Raw genomic sequence first — 19,527 nt, forward strand, 5'->3', positions numbered from 1 at the left:
ATGTGCGAGCACTTGGTAATGTGTTTAATGGAGCCAGTAGATGTTGTTTTTGTGCGTTTGTCCATATGGATGCAATTTATGATCGCGTCTGCGTGTTCTATTTTGTGTGCTTTCCAGCATGTGAGATAAACTGCACAGTCTACACGATTGTGTGCAAGTTTATGGTTCACACAGTGGCTTTATTGATTGACGGGTCTTTGCCGGGGTTTAGGTACAGTTATGTGTTGGAGTTTTAAGAATGAATAAAGAGTGTGAGTGAATAAATTCAGTCTAATTTTGTGTTTTCTATCCCTCTAAACACTGTCAACATGCAAAGCTAGTGTCGCGGAACAAAGAGTAAAGGGAGCCACACACCGGGCCGATAATCGGCCGTTGGACAATCTGGCGAGGTCGGCGACTCGAGTCTGTTCGGCCTTCATTTTGGCCAACATGACATGTTCGGTCGGAGACAGGGCAGTCGGGACTCACGCGGAAATGGCGAGAGGAATGTATTTCAGATCTTTGTTGATCTGAAATGAAGACAGATTCAGCAACTGCACGGCCTATTTCTCGCTTAAAATGTTTTCAGAAACACATTTCAGTGAACTATTGTAGTACAATATGAGATCGTATTCTGAACGAGCCCCCATGACAGTCTGGCTTTGAATTTCCGGAGAAAACAAACCCACCTGACGTGACGCGTTCATCCAATCAGCTGCCGGTTTTCATTTTTTTGGGCAACAATACAGATTAGCGCCGCCTGCTGCTATGGAGACGTATTACGTCTCGTTTCTTTGGTGTGTTCCGAGGCACTTTTTTGACCAACTCGGGGAGACTGATCAGTCCCACGGCCTTTTCTGCCGACGGTTGGCCGTCTGGTTGGTGTGTGTAACCGCCTTAAAGTGGAAGTCAGACAGGTACAAAACAAGAGCTGTCTAAACAAATAGTTGCCGATAAATAAAGCTAGAGTGTGTCGTTTCTGTCGCCCCTCCATGAGGAATTCTAAGTAATGACAACAACACTGTCAGTGCATCCACATGATACAAAGCTCCGGTGATGGCGCACCACCCCGACCCCTCCTCCACACAGTTGCTAATACGGAGGATAAAAAAAAAAACACGATGGACTCTTCACAAGAGGTAATTATCTTGTAATTTCTGTATGTCCTCTTTGTCTCTAAAGCTGGACGCTGCTGTTGTCTTTTCTCAGCTGGGACGTAAAACACATCACTCGAGCTCCTGCGTGGGAAAGTCGCCGGACTACACAGTTTTCTCAACATGGCCATACTGAGAAATCCAGAGAGAGTTGTGTGGAGCTGATAGGCTTAATTAGCTTTGTGTCAACTCATTTGGCACTGGCTTGAATGTAACGGACATTTATTGTTACGAAAAGGTTGCGCACTATAGCTTTAAAACAATCCGTTTCCCAGTGAGGTGGATAGCACCCATTGTCACCAGCATCCTTGTGACTCTACAGACTGTGTCTTTCGGGACTGTGTGTGTGTGTGTGTGTGTGTGTGTGTGTGTGTGTGTGTGTGTGTGTGTGTGATGTGTGCTTAAGCAGCAAGCCAAAGTGTCTAATTGAATCACTGCACACTGCAGGATCCTTGGCCACACAGTTGCTGCGTGTGTGTGTGTGTGTGTGGCAGGTGGAACAACTCTGTCAGCATTTGGAGGGCTGCCGTGTGACCCTCTGAGAGTCCATTCTGCTTTCATCAAGGACAAGAGATGATCTCTCTTTGATTCATGACGTAATGCCGTTATTGTCTCTTGTCTCCATGTCTCATTTTCACAGCCTCGGTAAGCGACGCTGTGACATCACGCAAATAGCCGTTGCTTCGGTTGTATAAACGTTCCTTAATTTGAGTCATACAACACTTAAAGTGACACAGAGAAAGCCGAGCAGATGGCCTCCCAGCATGCACAGAAGGCTTTGTTATGACTGCAACGAGAGACTCGCTTCGAGTTTTATGTGACTTCTTCTGTGGTTGGGTGCCTTAAGATTGATGGTTGCGCTGTTAAGTAAAACCTAAATGCCAAAGGCGATCTGTCACGGGGGAAGTCCAGGGTTTAGAGTCGGGTCAGCAGGAGCTGAGGGCTTAAAGCTGATCTGGATCTGAAGGCCAAGGCTTCTGAAAAAGGGCCCTCTTGTTGTGGTACAAGGTGCTGAGAGGAGCGGATGAGCTGTTCCACCCCCAAACCCCCCCCCCCCTTCACAAAATAACAACCTCTCTCTGCCTCACTAAGATGAGATCAGTGGAACAAACTCTCCAGCTGGATGATGTCATGTTTGGGACTTGGGGTCAAAATCTCAGGGTCACATTAGGAGGTGTGTGTGTGTCTGTGTCTGTCTGTGTGTGTGTGTGTGTGTGTCTGTGTGTGTCTGTGTGGGAGCTGAGGAGTGTGTATAATACCCTTTGAGAATTTTACACAAGCTGTTGTGTTGATACTATAATCTCTTCTCCTTTCTGCTGTCTTCTTGCATACACAAATACACACACAAGCGCACACACACACACCTTTGACTTTATTATTTTCTGCGTCCTCCTTCGCCTCCGCCATTAGTGAAATTATTTTTTCTTTTTTTTAAAGCTTGCAGGGCCTCCTCAGGTTGTCAGAGTTGAAGGGAGTCCATATGTCGGTGTATGCGTGTCTAATCTCGGAGGTGAGGAGATGAAAAGTAGGGTTGCACCTAACGATTATTTTCATTGTTGATTAATCTGCCCATCATTTTTTTTCTCGATTAATCGATTAGTTGTTTGATCTATAAAATAAAATGTCCACAACTCAGATATTCACAAGATATTCAGTTGCCTGTCACAGAGGAGTGAAGAAACTAGAAAATAGTCACATTTAAGAAGCTGGAATAGGAGAAGTTTAACTTTTTTTTTTTCATAAAAAATAACCCAAACCGTTTAATCGATTATCAAAATAGTTGGCAGTTAATTTAATAGTTGACAATTAATTGATTAATTGATTGAACTTTGCAACTCTAATGACAAGTTTAATCCATCTTATCATTGGGACAGACTCAGGGACTGTACAGGTATTCCTATTGGTTCTGGGGAGAAGCATGGCTCGATATGACTGGCTGAGACAGATCGCTAACCAGACTGACACCCTTATTGACCCCCGCTACACCAAGCTTCTATATGAGTGTCATGTCTCACTGGACACAGACTGGCTGTTATGTAACCACACGTGTAAGTTTATTGCCGCACTATTTTGGGCCTACATTTAAAAAAAAAAAAAAAAAAAAAAACACACACACACAGCTCATCAGTCCTCACAGTCGGCATCCACAGCTGTCACTGTAAAGTCCATCAAGACTGACGGTTAGTATAAATAGCTTTGAGATAGGATCACTGTTTATTTAACTTGCATAATACTAAGGCATAGGTTGCAGTAGCTATGCGTCCCTGATGACATACGTGTCTCAGGATGTTCGTTAGGTTTCTCACGTTGCAGATGTTGATACTGTTGTAGCGATAACCATGAGACATACAGTTTTTGTAATCTAGATTTACAGGCTCGTTAAACTCTGCGGTCTAGTACGTAAACTGCACTGCCACTGCTGTAAGAGGTGAATGGGCCTCACCTCTTATAATAAATATATCTGTGGTATTGATAGCATGTATGTTTGGTGTCAGGCTCTAGTCTCCTCTCAGCATACTTTACCTGTTCTACAGCACCTCAGGCTGCCTGCACGTCTCTACATGCTTCTTAGTCCTTGCATAAGACAAAACCTGGACAGGCACATAACAACATGGACACAGTTTCTGAGACTCGAGGCCCAGTTCAGCAATGAGAGTAAATAAGAGGAGTGAATGATCCTGTTTCAGTGGGTACATCCCATGTCTAGGGCTGGGAATCGCTCAAACCGGTACCGATACCAATACCGGGACTTTTATACCGGTTCCTAAACAATACTTTTTTTCGATTCCAATTTTATAAAAAAAAATAAATGACAACATTACAGCATACATCTTTTGCTTTATTTTTCAGCTCCTACTAGGTGAGCGCCGTCTCTGTGCATATCCTGCGTATCTCTGTGACGTGTAACGTTAGCCAGCCAATCACAAGCATTATTAGCTCTTGGTAGAAGCATGCTGCATGCTGATTGGCTCACTGACGCTGATGAGATTTACTCCTAAGGTATTGAGTGACGAGGCATTTTTTTCGAAACTAGATACTTCAGAGAAAATTTAGTTGGTGCCTAAAAAGTATTGAATACCCAGCTCTACCCATGTCCCTTATTTGATGGCTCCTTGCTCCTCGGTTGAACCGGAAGTAGTTCTGTCCCTCCTCTGTGAAGGACCTCTCAAAGCTCTTATTTCTGCCCCGAGGAGTAAGCATCAAGGAGCGAGAATTGAGGAGGGATCACCAAGAAGCTATATGCGAGGATACACAAGATCACCTTTCCCTGAAGCCGTGCAGCTGAAGGAGTTGGTAACTCCGCCCAAACAGCTGACGAATTCATGTGACTCTTCAGAGGAAAGGACATCTCATCCCTCTAAAACCCATTTTCTCGTTTCCTCTCCCCGCCCATGATTTCCTCGCGTCTCTCCCGTGCTTCCTTGGTGGGAGAGACTAAGAGGTGAGAAAGGGTGGCAAGTGGAGGAGTCGGGAATGCAGTTTAAAGCTTTAGTGCATAACTTTTTGATAATAATGAACGTCCGTTACATTCAAGCCATTGCCAAATGAGTTGCTACAAAGCTAATTAAGACTATCAGCTCCACACAACTCTCTCTGGATCTCTCAGTGTGACTATGTTCAGAAGATTGCGGCGTCCGGTGACTTTCCTGCGCAGAAACTCGAGTGAAGATAATGACCTCTTCTGAAGAGTCCATCATGTTTTTTTAATCCTCCGTGTCCTCCTTGGCTACTAGCAACTGTGTGGAGGAGGGGTGGGGGCACGTGCGCAATCACATAAGGCTTGTATCATGTGGACGCACCGACAGTTTTGTTGTTGTTAGAATTCCTCATGGGGGCGACAGAAACTACACACTATAGCTTTAATCAACATGAGATGCACTGAGTGTCTGTAGATGTTGCCTCGCCCTCTTATGGCTAATAGGGTCTAACAGGCTACCCAACTTGAATACTTTGTTTTCTCCTTCCACGTCACATTTAAAATCAAAGGATTCAGTTTAGAGCCCTCAATATTATTCAATTACTGTAGTTGTCAACTACTAAATCGCCAACAATTTGTATAATCGATTAATCAGTTTAAGTAATTTTTTAGGAAAAACAAATTACAATTCTCTGATTCCAGTTTCTTAAATGTGACTATTTTCTAGTTTCTTCACTCCTCTGTGGCAGTAAACTGAATATCTTTTGAGTTGTGGACAAAACAAGACATTTGAGGACGTCATCTTGGGCTTTGGGAAACATTGATCAGAATTTTTCACCATTTTCTGACCTTTTATAGACCAAACAACTAATCGATTAGTCGAGAAAATAATCAACAGATTTATCGACAATGAAAATAATCGTTAGTTGCAGCCGTAGTTCTGTTGTGCTATGACTGATGAAAGGTAGAAATTAGGAGAGGCAATACATAATGCTTAGATTCATTCTGTAATATGGCTGCACAATTATTTTAAAAATAATTTTTAAAGTTTATTTATTAGAATAGTAGGTGCCCCAAATGGACTTCATATTTCATTCCCATACAATTTCAGGCACCAAAGTTTGCACATATGCACATATATATACATAACCCTGTTAAAACAGCTATTTGTAGTTTAGGTATTGTTTATGTACTGCACTATTTAGCTAAATCATTGCGATGATTGTCAGTGTGCCATCATAAAAGAACTAGTGGACTAAAAATATGGTGGTAACAGGAAGAGAAAGCTATAAAAACTTGTATTTTCACTCTTGCAATAAAGCAATTGAAGCTTATCCATGTGCTCCACTGTTTCCTTTGGGTCAGTTTATGTGAAATTGCCCAGAGACTTTATTCAAACAAAGAAAAATGGGGGTAAAATATGTGAAAGAGAAACACAGGCCTGTCCCTCAACAATCACTGCCAACAAAGGCACCAGATTCAAATCTGCACAAACCCAAAGTGGGAATTTTGCTAATCTTACTTACTGTGAAGTTACTCCTTTATGCCGTGATAGGAATTAAGATTGAATTTTTATTCGAGCTTATGAAAAGATTACAAATTAAACAGAAATGCTTTAGAATGATGGCCTATAATTGGACACGTGGCTACAACAGGCTCTTCAATCTACAGAGGGGAGGATGTACAGCAGCAGCCGAGAGGAAGAGAAACGCTTGTTTGGGAAAAACACTCTTGTCGGTGTGAGTCAATAGGAAGTGCTCGAGTCTCAGAGGGAGGGGGCTGAGTAGGTTAGTCTGGCTGGAGGAATGTTGTCTCATCCTGTCATACTGTATGCAGTGCTATGACACTGGGAATGATGGCAATCATTCATTCAGCTGGTCCCGCTGAGTCATTCAGCATGGGAAAACTGAAGCCGACCGCGTGCAAGCAGAGCCGGATTAGATGGATAGATTACACGAGGCAGACTGCATTTTTTCGGGCCCCCTCAAAATGGATACTTTTTTATTTGGTGAATAAAGAAGATTACTTTTAACATGATTAATATGCTAATTTGTTTATTTGGGTATTTTAAAGCTATAGTACGTAGTTTCTGTCGCCCCCATGAGGAATTCTAAGTGGTTGGTTGGTTGGTTGGTAGGTAGGTAGGTAGGTAGGTAGGTAGGTAGGTAGGTTTTTATTGATCCCAAAAATGTGAAATTACAGTGTTACAGCAGCAAAATATCAGACACATAGTACATACAGAATATACATGAAATTATAGGATAGAATACAAGAACAAATATTTAAAATGTATACAAATTGGGAATAAAAATGTACAATTACTTAACTAGTATGATAACACAACTTACCACGTTACCTTGCGTAATAATGGACGCCTGGCCATTAGTAGCGTGTGAATGCTTTTGAAGGGCGGGTCTAGCCTAGAAGTTGCGTAGGTTCCATAATAACACCTCCTCCACGCAGTTGCTTGTAGCCAAGGAGTATATAAATGGAGTTAAACATCAACACTAAATCAACCATGCAAAACTAAAACCCACACAAGATAAATGCACACCAGAAAACTTTGACACAACATTATTACAACATACTTTAACTAGGACGGAAACCGTTCCGCAAATTTTTTTCCCATGAGCTTTTGCACTGCTTCAGCATGACTCCACCCATCCTTAGTTATCTCCGCTAATATGACCTGTGCACTGCATACTTAAGCTGATTATTACAAAAAACTAATGTGATTTAGTAATGAATATGGTTTTAACAAAACATGAAAGAATAGGTAGTGACCACTAAAAGGTATAGTTACAACTAAATCTGGATCTAAAGTTTAAGTGTTAGACTTCATAATAACAGAGGACGAGGTCTGTAGTCGTTTAATTAAACCTTTTCTGATTCTGATTGGAAATTTACATTTTAAAATTGTTTTTAAAATGATAAAAAAATAATATTTGGACTTTTCCCTCTTATTGGGCCCCCTAGTATCAAATGGCTAGTATGTAAGTGTGTGTCTTATCTAGGGCTGTGTATCTTGCAAAAATGTTTGGTACCGATACATAGTTTGATACCGGTTCCTGAACAAATCCTTTTTTTTTTACCATACCAATTTTATAAAATCCATTTTAACATCTAGAAATTACAGCATTTCACTGTACGGTATTTTTTTTTTTTTTTTGTCAGTTCCTTTACAAATATGTGAGGCACACTGTAGTCAAGTCTCTCAAAATACCGGTACATCACACCCATGTGAGCCCCGTCTCTGTTCCTAACAGAGTTTTGTCCTGCCTGCCTCCTCAATGTGTAACGTTAGCCAATCACAGGCATTGTTATATCTTGTTACAAGCATGCTGCATGGTTATTGGGTCACTGACGCTGATGAGATATATTCCTTAGGTATTGATATTTGGTATTGAACGCCAAGATGTTTTTTGATGCTCGACACTATGGAGGCAATTAGGTCGGTGCCTAAAAAGTATGGAAGTTCTGCACCCAGCCTTAGTCTTATCTAATGTCCAGATTATTTCAACATGTTTTTAATATATGTGTTTGCTCAATACCATTTTCCTATTTAACAAGTGACAACATTAGTGGAAGCCACCACTGTTTTGTCTCTGCATGTTGCTGTGTTGGAATAGTCACTCACTGGTGTTGTTCCCTGGACCCTTCAGTGAACTCGGAGTGCAAATTTGTCTCCGACAGCACTTCTCTGGCACGGCTACCTGCTGATGGAACCTTAATCTGATTAACTGCAGGATATTTACAGCTCTAAGTCCGGAGTTATCAAGGCTCAGCTTGGTTTTGGTGCACACGTTCACTCACACGGAGAGATGAGTAGATAGAGATATACGGGTTGTATGAGATCAGTGGAACAAATTGTAATTTTTATTTGTTGGTGTCTTGTCGGTGGTGATGAAGTGAATGCCATGACAAAGCACCCCCCCACCCCTCCCCCCCCACCTACCATCTGTTGTCCTTAGCTAGAGGTAAAGAGCTGTACTATACTATTCACCCAGCCAGATGCACAGATGTATTATTGCACCATTGACATAGACTTTGTTGCTCTGTTGCCATTAGCCAAGGCTGCCCACAGACTGACTCTCTCCTCCTCCATCCTGATCCTCCTACATGTCATCTGCTGCATCTCTGGACTGCGTATCTCATTCCACTTCTCAACCCAAAAACGGCACACAACAAAACAAGTGTTTTTTTTTTTTGTTTTCCATTGCTGTGATTGTATCCATTTTGCTCTGCTGATATTTAAGAAAATGTCAAAATAATAAAGCAGTTGGATGCTTTACAGTTATTTCCTGCAGAGGTACACTATGTTCTATTTTATGTTAAAACAAATGTCTTGAACGCTCCAATTGTTAGTTTGCCAGTGCGGATTTCTGGGAGCCAAACATTCAGTCAGCAGACTCACCCTAATGCCGGTTTATTCCCCACTCTCGATTCTAGCCGGACTCATCTGTGTTTTCCGTTTCCACCTTCCCACAAATCACTCTCATACATCACCGGCCGACAAGGCGGTGCAATCAACTGCACAGCAACTTCCCAGTGTGCACGTATGGGCCAGCCAATAAACAGAGGCAGACACAGAAAGAGGAAAGGGCAGAGGGAGACGGATGGCAATTTTTATGTTTCTGTCAGTAGAATTACATATTATTGTACCAACTGTAGGCTGCAGGCCAATATTATTTGCGCACACTGTGATGAACGTTATGTTTTCACATGCAGACTAACTCACTGTCCAATTCCAAGTAGAACTATTTAATCTTCATAGCATAAAGTATCCCTGTGCCAATCAAGACTTAAAATGCTTTACTGAGTTAATAGTTTACAGTCCTCTAAATGTACAGTATCTCCTCTATGGGATCAGATAACTAGGCAGATATCTCACCTGAAGTCCCTGCATTATTTGCCTCTGTATATCTGAACTGCATGGAGGTTTTGCTCCGACTGTCTTGTGTATCGAATTGTATGCAGTTATTAAAATGACTACATTTGATAGAAAAAGACTTGCCCTCAAGACAGAGTGCAGAGACAATGTTTTTTATAAACTGACAGCATTTTATTTTATTTTTTTACACATGGAAGCAAGCAAGGACGTGTGGGAAAAGAGGGATGTTTTGCAAATAGAATATTGTCCGGTGCCTGGAGTTGTAACTTTAAAAAGTTGTGGGCGGGTGTAGGAACAGAGCAACCACAGTGGATTTTTACAGACACACATGCAACCCACGGCCAAACTCAGGGCTGCCAAATCCTCCTTATGTCTCATGTCAGTTTCTCCTAAGTAGCTTTAGATCATGCCAGATCTGCCATTTTGTAAGATCTCAGAGGGACCCTGGAACCCCATGGGACAGTGAAAAATGCCCTGTGGACTGACTACAACGGAGAAAAGATTATTTATATTTTTTTTGTCAGTAGGCTACATAATCTCATTTACTGTATGGTGAATGAAAGTGGGATGATGATGCCTGGACACAGCCTCGAGAGCTACTGCCCTAAATGACAGCTCGCTCCCCTCTGCTTGCGCAGATTAGGAACACACACACACACACACACACACACACACACACACACACACACACACGCCTCCTCAGAAACGGCTCTCGGTTGGTCCATCACTCGGTCAGTCTTCATCCTCCCTTGTGCTGTGTGTGTGCGTGTGTGCGCGCGCGCGCGTGTGTGTGTGTACCCGGACTGGAGATCTGGAGCTGTATACTGAGACGACGACGACCATCATGGTGATAATGAGGACAGCACAAGAGAGGGGCTGAAACACATGACCGCTATCGTTCCCAAATGGCCAAGAGTGGGGTTTACGGTTTCTGCGCGGATCCGTATTAACAACTTCTGTTGTGCGGCTAATAAACGGCAGCTAGACTCTCGGGTACTCTGCGGATATTGTCATTTTTTTTTATTTTTTTTTTTTTGTTGCCTTTTTAAATGGAGGTGACTCAAAGGGAAAATCTGAGTTAAGGTATTTCACGGGGGTGTGTGTGTGTGTGTGGGACGTTTAACGGACCTCGGTGTTGCGTAAAGAGCAAGAGTGCCGCCAGTTTTGGAGAGTTGTGAAGCGGAGTGCTCCTCTTTGGATAGGATGAACAACTCAAAGAATCAAAGGGTAAGGATGTTGTTTTTGTTTCCGAAAAGATTTCGAGGACTTTAAGCTTTACATGAAATGGGGGGGGGGGGGAGAAAAGAAATGACCGTCAGCTGTAATAGCCCACACGTCAGATTTAACGGGTTAATTCGTGACCGTCAGATCAATCAGGCTACTTATGATCCTTGGAGACATATGTCATCGGATCTACTATTGATTGTCGCAGTCTGCTCTGATCATTGCTTGGAGAGGACTCAACGCCACTATTGAAAAGCCCCGACATTTTAAAGTTGTCTTGTTTATGTCCCGAGTCTGCATTCCGGATTGGACCTAATCCCGCTCTGTGAATCTATCAAGTCTTTGGATGAATTCGGCCCCACTACTAATTCAAGCTGCCGATCCTATTAAAACAATTCCAACTTTTAGAATTGGTTCACACTGCAAGCTACCGCCCACCATGTTTTTGTTTTTTCCCAGTGTGGAGGAAGACTGAAGGAATATTAGATGAACCAGTTTTCAAATATGAATGTACCGAAGAAAATTGATTGCTTGGTGTATAAGATGTTTGCCGAATTGAAGAGTGGTACCCAATGATCTGAGAAACCTTTTAATATCACGTTATTCAAGTCAATGACCTCATCTAAAAATGACATTCGTTTTAAAATGCACGGTTTTTAAAGGGAGTGTGGTTAGACTATTTGAGTGCTAGGTGTGCCTTGTTACATCAGGGGGCAGGTGTTCTTACATTAGCCTAGTTACAGTTCCTTTGGGCTTAATGACCCAATTCAATAATAATAGCCACTATTGATTTTCTTCCTTTGTCACCTTAAGTCTCTCACTCTATAAGCCAGGTTCTCTGCTGTGCCTGAGGGGGAGTGAGTGCTTAATAGGGGGATAGTAACCCTCAATTTCATGTTGCCTAAATGCACTGTGTCATATCACCCCAGCCTGTCAGAGTTGGAACAATGTGACAACTGTGCAATACTACTGCAATAATGACTTAACGTCTCCCAGTCATCACCCTTTCCCCTCTCTTGTGAATAAATCTTTCCTAAAGGCCTTGAAGTGGTGGCGCAAAAAAACAGCCACGCTCAAATTGAACACCGGAGCAGAAAATAGCTTTACATGTGAGGGTATTAGGCTTTTCGGTGCCTTTTTTTTTCTTCCCACAGCAATAAAAAAATAAAATGCCCTGGTTTTCACATAAGGCTGTTTGGCTCAGAGGATGTCGTAGCAGAGACACGCATATTATGCATTCATATTTCTATTTCAAGATTGCCATGCTTTCCACTTAAACACGGCGGACCACAGAAAAGGGCTGAAAAGAAAGGACGGCTACCAAAAAAATGTCTTCCTCAACATGATAAACCCTAAAGAGCAGTGACCAGATGTCTTGTGTATGTGTGTATGTGTCTGTGTGTGTGTGTGTGTATGTGTGTGTTAGAGGGTGAGTGACAGGCAGTCCGTTTGCTTTCTTGGTTTGAGCAGATTTGCCCGGCAGACTGGTAGCTCTGACCACTTCATATAATCAAGTTTTGTGTCACCACTGAAACTCTATCCAGGCACAGATCAAGCAGACTGGCTGCATCTCTGTCTGTTGATTGCCTTCACTTGGCTTAATGGCGGGCTGCTTCCTGATGTGCGAGAGGGAGAGCGAGCGAGAGTTCAGATTTTAGTCTCATGTTGATTTAAAAGGTCACCTGCATCCACATCAGTTAGAGATGATTGAACGAGCAAGACAGATGTGATCTTTCCATTCCTGGAATACTCTGTGTGTGTGTGTGTGTGTGTGTGTGTGTGTGTGTGTGTGTGTGTTCTACTACTGTTACAACCACAGCCATCTCTGATTATTAGCAGTGAAAAGGTCAGCAGCGTGCCAGAGCTCCTCCCCGGTGTGACTACACAGCATCTTCCTGATGCTTCTTTATGCAATGGTTTCGCTGTATCCACGGCATACTGCAGCTTAGCGCTGCAAAGACGAATCGATTAATCGATTGAGTTGTCAACTACTAAATGAATCTGCCCTAATTGGTTTGAGTACATTCTTTTTTAATTCTTTTTATGGAAGAATAAGTCAAACTTCTCTGATTCGAGCTTCTTAAATGTGAATATGTTCTAGTGTCTCCACTCCTCTGTGACAGCAAACAGAATGTCTTTAAGTTGTGGACAAAACAAGACATTTGAGGACGTCCGGGGGCGCCTGGGTAGCTCACCTGGTAGAGCGTGCGCCCCATGTACAAAGGCTCAGTCCTTGTCGCAGCGGCTGCATGTTCAACTCCGACCTGTGGCCCTTTGCTGCGTGTCGTTCCGCCTCTCTCTCTCCACTTTCACATCTTCAGCTTTCCTATATAATAAAGGCCTAAAAATGCCCAAGTATGTATGGCTTTGGAATACATTTTTCACCGTTTTCTGGCATTTTATAGACCAAACAACTGATCGATTTATCGAGACAATAACCGACAGATGAATCTGCTATGAAATTAATCGCTAGTTGCAGCCCTACTGCATTTAAACTGGTCTTGTTTTTTGTAAAATGCATTTCCGCCCGTGTTTTTTACTGCGTTTGCAATTATACAACAGTGGGGGGGAGAAAAGTCAGCATCCCGTGTCAGTTCCTTTTCCATGGAATCCTTCGGCCTGTGTCTAACAATCAATAACCACTTACTGCAGAGAAGCTTTCTGCAGACAAGTCTCTGTCTGTCCACACAGCTTTCTGTCTCTCTCCGCTTTCTCTTCCTTATCTATCTGGATAGCTGTCTCGAGTGTCTCCTCCGCTTGTATCAGTCTCTCCTCCTTCTCTTCCCTAGCCAGCCTTCACTCTCACCTCTGCAGTCACGTGCGTTTCCCCTCTCTGCCCCTGCTCCGTGCTGCCGTGTGTCTGCAGTAGAGGTCATTCTGTTTTCTCTGCTGATATTGTCCATTGCTTTCTCCCAGGAGGCCGCTGCTGGGACTGAGGCTACATCGACACTACTATGTTTTGGTTTAAAAAACGAATATCTTTTGCTACGTTTACACCTTGCGTCCACAATACTCTGGGGGAGGGCGGGGGCACACAAAGCAGGGGGTCTGTGGGCCCTACGCCAAACCAATGTTTTCGATTTGAATCCCAATTCCTGAATATCCACACATATTAAGGGGCTATGGTGATACAATATCCAGGAAATAATTAAGTTGATCATAATGATAAATTCTGCCAGAAAGAATAGTTCTAAACTATGTATACGAAAAAAGGATGTCTTACTTTCTTTCTTATTTGAAATCGGGGCCAATCGCCAAGACCTATAAAAGAAACGCCTTAGATGCCCAGGGTGTGTGAATGGTCATGTGATATACGTTGTCAGACGTGTTAATATGGACAGAGATTAATTTTGCTACTGGAGCTAAAACTCTTGTGTGAAAGTTGTTTTTTTTTGTCTCAAAACTTAAAAATGAAAACCTACTATATATATGTATACTTATGTATAGATGTAGCCTGAGATGGGTAGGACTTCCTCAGCCTAAGAAACACAAAGTAAAAGTGGAACCCATTACTCTATGGACTGTACAGCATGACAGCAGCTGTGGAGGAGGAGGAGTAGGGCACTGAGTTGGACTTTGTGTGTGTGTGTGTGTGTGTGTGTGTGTGTGTGTGTGTGTGCGCCCCCCCTTGAGCCAGTTGTCTTAGGACTAGTGTGAAAAATGAGCCACTTACACCTTGCTCTGCCACTGTATTGCCTCACTGCCCACCTAATTATAGATCTTTTAACTCACACTTATTCAAAGACAATCTTCTTGTCTCTGGGGGTTTCTTACTTTCTCACCGAGTGCGAGCTGCGAGTACCAGCTTTGGTCCTCCACTCCTGCTTTCAGTGTTCAGCTCCATGATACTCCTAATATACTCTAAACAAAGCCAGCTCTGAACCCGCCCCGACATGCCGTGGCAGAGCTCTCTCCGCAATGTTCTGTACTATTTTTCTTTCTCTCCTCTTTTAGAAGCAAGTGTTGTGGCAGGCGGAGTGGCAGAGTTCTCGAAGGGTTTGTCCAAACATGAGTGCCTTAAAACACAAAGAGAGGGAGAGACGGAAAAGATAGTGGGGAGAGAGGACTGATGGGGTTGATGCAGCAGGACATATCAATCAGTATGTTAACATGCACACTAATGTTCCGCTATTATTCCGAATATGACAATATTCCGAATTTGATACAGGTCATGTAAACAGCATATTCCGTTTGGATATTCCAAATAAAGCATTTTCCCATTAAGACGTGAGATTTGCCATTATTATTCGCGTTTTAGAAGCATTCTTTGGACATGTATAGAGCATATTCAGAATATGCGTCTCACTTGGGGTTTTTACCGCAGTTTGTGACAGTTTACGGCCTCTTGGCTGCATTAGAGATACATGGCCAAATGAAAAGAACGAGAAACACAGCTTCATTTCAAGGAACACGCCGACTTATTGGGACTTTGTCTTATTCAGCGTATCCCCCAGAGTTCAATAAGTCCATACATACCCTTCTCATCTCCGTGCGTGTCATAACTCGCCCCCACCACTAGCCTAGCTTAGCACAGATCCTGGAGGTAACCGGCTCCATCTAGCCTACTGCTCCCAGTAAGTGACAAAATAACGCCAACATCTTCCTATTTACATGTTGTGATTTGTATTTGTCACAGCATGTACAAATAAGGTCACATGAGACACCGCCATCTTCTAACCGTATACATACTGGGAACTATATTCTAAGAAGGGTATGTATGGACTTATCTAACTCTTGGGGATATGGTGAATAAGTTAAAGTCACAATAAATTGGCGTGTTCCATTGAACATTATGAAAGACTTGGATACCAAGAGATATTTTTTGGATATGCACAAACATCGCAACACCGACCTTTTCAAAAAGACGGTTAGAGGAATGAAAGAGGGAGGCTGTGTTCACACGCTCGAACAAGTCCGCCTCCTGTGGAAAACTTATTTTGCACGGCTGCATGAAAGCGGGAATATTAGTGGACTATTCATTTTCATTAGCCATGTAAATAGCCTAGTCGGAATATTCACTTTTTCGGAATAAGGGCAAAAACTGGAATGTTTTGTGCATGTAAACGCAGTCAGTGCTGTCTCGCGTTGCCAAACCTTCTTCCACAGCGCTGCAGAGGAGGGTCTGGCTAGTCCACACAGCATTCCAGGAGCAGTTAACCATAGTCCTCACAAATCCACCGGAGGTTAGAACGCCAACACAAAGAAAGTGTAAAGTAACGGACATCTGGCCAAAAAGGACATACGGCAGAATTTCTGGCGGCAACGGTGCAGTCCCGGAAGTGTAAGGTCGTGGGTATAGACAGTCGGTGTAGTCTTTCATGGGACAGCGTGTATATTTATGCAGCAGCAGATTGGTGTGGCCTCATGATGCTGATTCAGTGGATGAGGAAAGGAGTGATGGACAAACAGAGGCTGATAAACAGACAGACCGACAATTAAAGAGGAGTGATGAGCTGACGATGCCGAGGGAGATTGGGAAGGGATTGATGGTCATGGAGGAGAGCGCTCAGTGCCACAGACAGATAATCAGACAGGCCGTTAATGCAGAGGTGCTGGCAGCGGATCACAGTCAGACCGCTCTACGTCTGTCTGTCATGTCTACCCGAGGAAGCAGATGCTGTGCTGTCAGTCATTCATACTGCGCTGTTCGACAGGCTGTCTAATACCTGCTACCTGTTGTGTGTATGTGTGTAAGTTTCCCTTCATTTTACTCTGCATCCGTGCTGCCAATCTATGATTGGGTTATGTTTGTTCAGCGGAATTGCTCTCGTGTTGCTGATATGAGCGGAGTCACAAAATGTGTACACACACAGACAGACAGACAGACAGACAGACAGGCACTTACTAGATCTGTGGAAATCTCACATAATGGATAACCAATCTAAGAAACCTATCCTGCTCCCATGGCCCTCTGATGAAATGCTGCCATGGCCGTACAAAATCGATAATAATATTAAAGACACAGCTTTACCTTACACACACACATGCGTGCGCACACACACACACACACACACACGCTCACCATTCCTTGCACACATCATGGTGCTCACGTGATACCTCGCTGTAGAATGGTTGGGGTTCGATGTTGCAGACAGAGGATTGTGTGTGAAGCATGTTTGTGACAGAGGACACAAAATATATGTGAAAGGGGTGTGGTGCACAGTCCATTCTTGAACTATGAAACATATTTACTTGTGTGTGTGTGTGTGTGTGTGTGTGTGTGTGTGTGTGTGTGTGTGTGTGTGTGTGTGTGTGTCTACCTGGCCAGAGATATCCAGGAGGGTGGCACCCTGAACAGCATTGCCCTGTAGTACCATTGCTCAGTGTGTTTGTTCTCAGACGTGTGTGTGTGTGTGTGTGTGTGTGTGTGTGTGTGTGTGTGTGTGTGTGTGTGTTGACTGACTGATTGACTGACTGAAGTAGAGTCTCCATAAATACCACCACACTGAGCAGTCACTGACTGTCAGGCCTCCGTCCTGCATTTGTTCCACACTGGAAAAACTTGACTGACATGGGCCAGTTCTGATATATTTAGACCAACAGCCAATATTTAGACCATATTTCTAAAGCACACTTATCATCTTTTAAATTTGAATTTTCAAAGACAATAATATGATATACTCTTTTACCCAATACTTTCTGGGCTGAAAAGCTGTTTAACTGTTTGAAACGGACTCTAAACCTAGATGGGACCGTGAACCTCTCTTCATTCGAACCCAGGCCCTCATGAGAAAATCATTTTAAATGATTAATGAAAACTACGGAACAAAGAAAAAGCTTTTACACACTGCTATGTTTATGGAGGAACTGCCATCACTTTGAGTTCCAGACTGCTCAAACGAATGTCCAATAAGTATTTAATGAAAGGCTATTATTGGTCCAATTTATCATTTTCACCTTGATTGAAACGTGATTCAGTATCGACTGTGTAAATGGCCTGAATGTGTGCACGGTTTATCTGTTCTGTGTGGATAAATGGCTTGTACTATTCCCTCACAGCACAGACCGAAACAGGAAAGACAAATGGGGTTCACTTTGAATTGTAGTGTGAGACCCAGACTAGCTTCTAGTGTTCATGTTAGCCTGCTTACGGTCCTGTACATTTACATGTCAGCAGAAGCTGTGCATTGTTCTGTTGTCGGCGAATAAATATGTTGAACGTGTGTCTGTTTGTGCAGTACCGGTGTGTAGATAAGGGGAGGAGTAAATGAGTGTGTAGTGGTTTTACGCTAGTTTTTGTGTGTCATGTATGTGGATCCCCAATCTGTGCAAGTTGTTCTGGAGGGCAGAGATAAGAACCATACACACACACACACACACACACACACACACACACACACACACACACACACACACACACACACACACACAGACACTCCACAGACACTTTCGGCAATTAATTATATTTCCTCTCTTGTTCTTTCGCTTCGCAATCTCAGTTGCCCTTGCCTCCTCATTTTCTCCCTGTCACTTACTGAACTGTCACACATGCTTGTACACACACTTATATGTATATATGTATATATATACACACACACACACACACACACACACACACACACACACACACACACACACACAGACTCCAAGGGTTAATGTGAACCATTAGTAACCAGAGCAGGCTGTAAGCGCTGCAAAGTGCCAGACATGTGGAACCAAAGTGACAGATTCAGGGACTGTGGGTGGATCTCACCTTACATGTGTTCCCCATGACATTAATATGTCATTAATCAAGGCATTGAAACAAGTACTACTTTTATTATCCCGTCATAGAAATATTCCTCAAGTCTTAATTCATGGCAGCCATTAATGAATGGCATACCGCAAAGCTGCAAAAGCTGCACTTCACAAAGAAAAGTGTGCTGTCTTACTTTTTTTTTTTTTTTTTAATCTAGTTTGTGGACGATGCAAGATCTGATTATTTTTATCAGGAGACCTTCAATTTTGTTCTGACCAAGCGAGGGAAGGAATTTGATTTGATTAATTTAGCACATTTTAAAACGACGACAACAACAATGATACATTTAAGAGAGACAAGGCTCAAAATAGCACCACACTTCCACGGTAGCATAATGAGGGTCCCTACATTTAAACACAAGCATTGAGAACCTTGGAAGCGCACATACAGTTTATTAAAAAGATAAATTAGAAAGCCAGTACATTTTCACGTGCAACCTGAACTGAATGCACGTTGCACGCCGTTGGTCGTTCGACTGGTTTTGAGCCTTTTAGTGGTAGAGAAATAACGATTTCTTTTTACTTTATCCGTGCATTATAAGCTAATTAGCGGTTTGCGATAAAACTGGTCACATTCGATTAACATGAAAACATCCCAGAGAACGGTTGACTTGGTACACGTGTTATTAACCCCTAGGTTCATTTTGCGCCGGGTTTGTTCTTTTAAGTGGCTCTCTTCAGCACATGAGTTGGAATCCCCTGACTCACCCCCACACACATGCACACAGACACACCCTCCCTCCAGCCGGGCCTCATCTGCCCCTTTCTTGGTCCTTTTACCCTAAGGGCAGAGGGCCCAGGGTCAGCTCACTCATATCCGACTTTGCTTTAACTCCGCTCAGAAGTCCCGCAGCTTCATGAATATTCTAATGAACTGCATTCTCTCGCTGGTCGATAGTGATTCACACATGCACAGATACACGCATGCCCGCAGCGTTACCATAGAGCAGAGATCTTCAACAGGACCCTTAGGGGGTACTCAGATATACTGCAGGCAGGGGCCACCAATTATTTTTAATTTCTTTTTTTCCAAAAAAAAAAAAAGTCTTATCATGAATCCAACATATTATCAGCAAATATATATAAGCCTATCTGTGGAAAAAAAAAAAACATTGATGATAGGC

The 19,527-nt window shown here is 42.9% G+C and overlaps 1 protein-coding gene across 5 annotated transcripts in view; it reads left to right on the forward strand.

Moving 5' to 3' along the window:
- The window catches only part of rtkna (rhotekin a), a 93,731-nt gene that overhangs the window by 37,338 nt on the left and 36,866 nt on the right, over nt 1-19,527 (forward strand). Inside the window, exon 1 of one of the 5 annotated variants that reach the window (XM_028577956.1) lies at nt 10,260-10,669. The exons of the other annotated variants lie outside the window; for them this stretch is intronic. Within the exon in view, the coding sequence (XP_028433757.1) occupies nt 10,646-10,669 (24 nt within the window). The 5' untranslated portion in view covers nt 10,260-10,645. Of the gene's footprint in view, nt 1-10,259; nt 10,670-19,527 lie in introns of those variants that run through there. 5 annotated transcript variants of the gene reach the window in all.

The sequence above is a fragment of the Perca flavescens genome, chromosome 5 (genome assembly GCF_004354835.1).
Source record: "Perca flavescens isolate YP-PL-M2 chromosome 5, PFLA_1.0, whole genome shotgun sequence".
Lineage (NCBI taxonomy): Eukaryota > Metazoa > Chordata > Actinopteri > Perciformes > Percidae > Perca > Perca flavescens.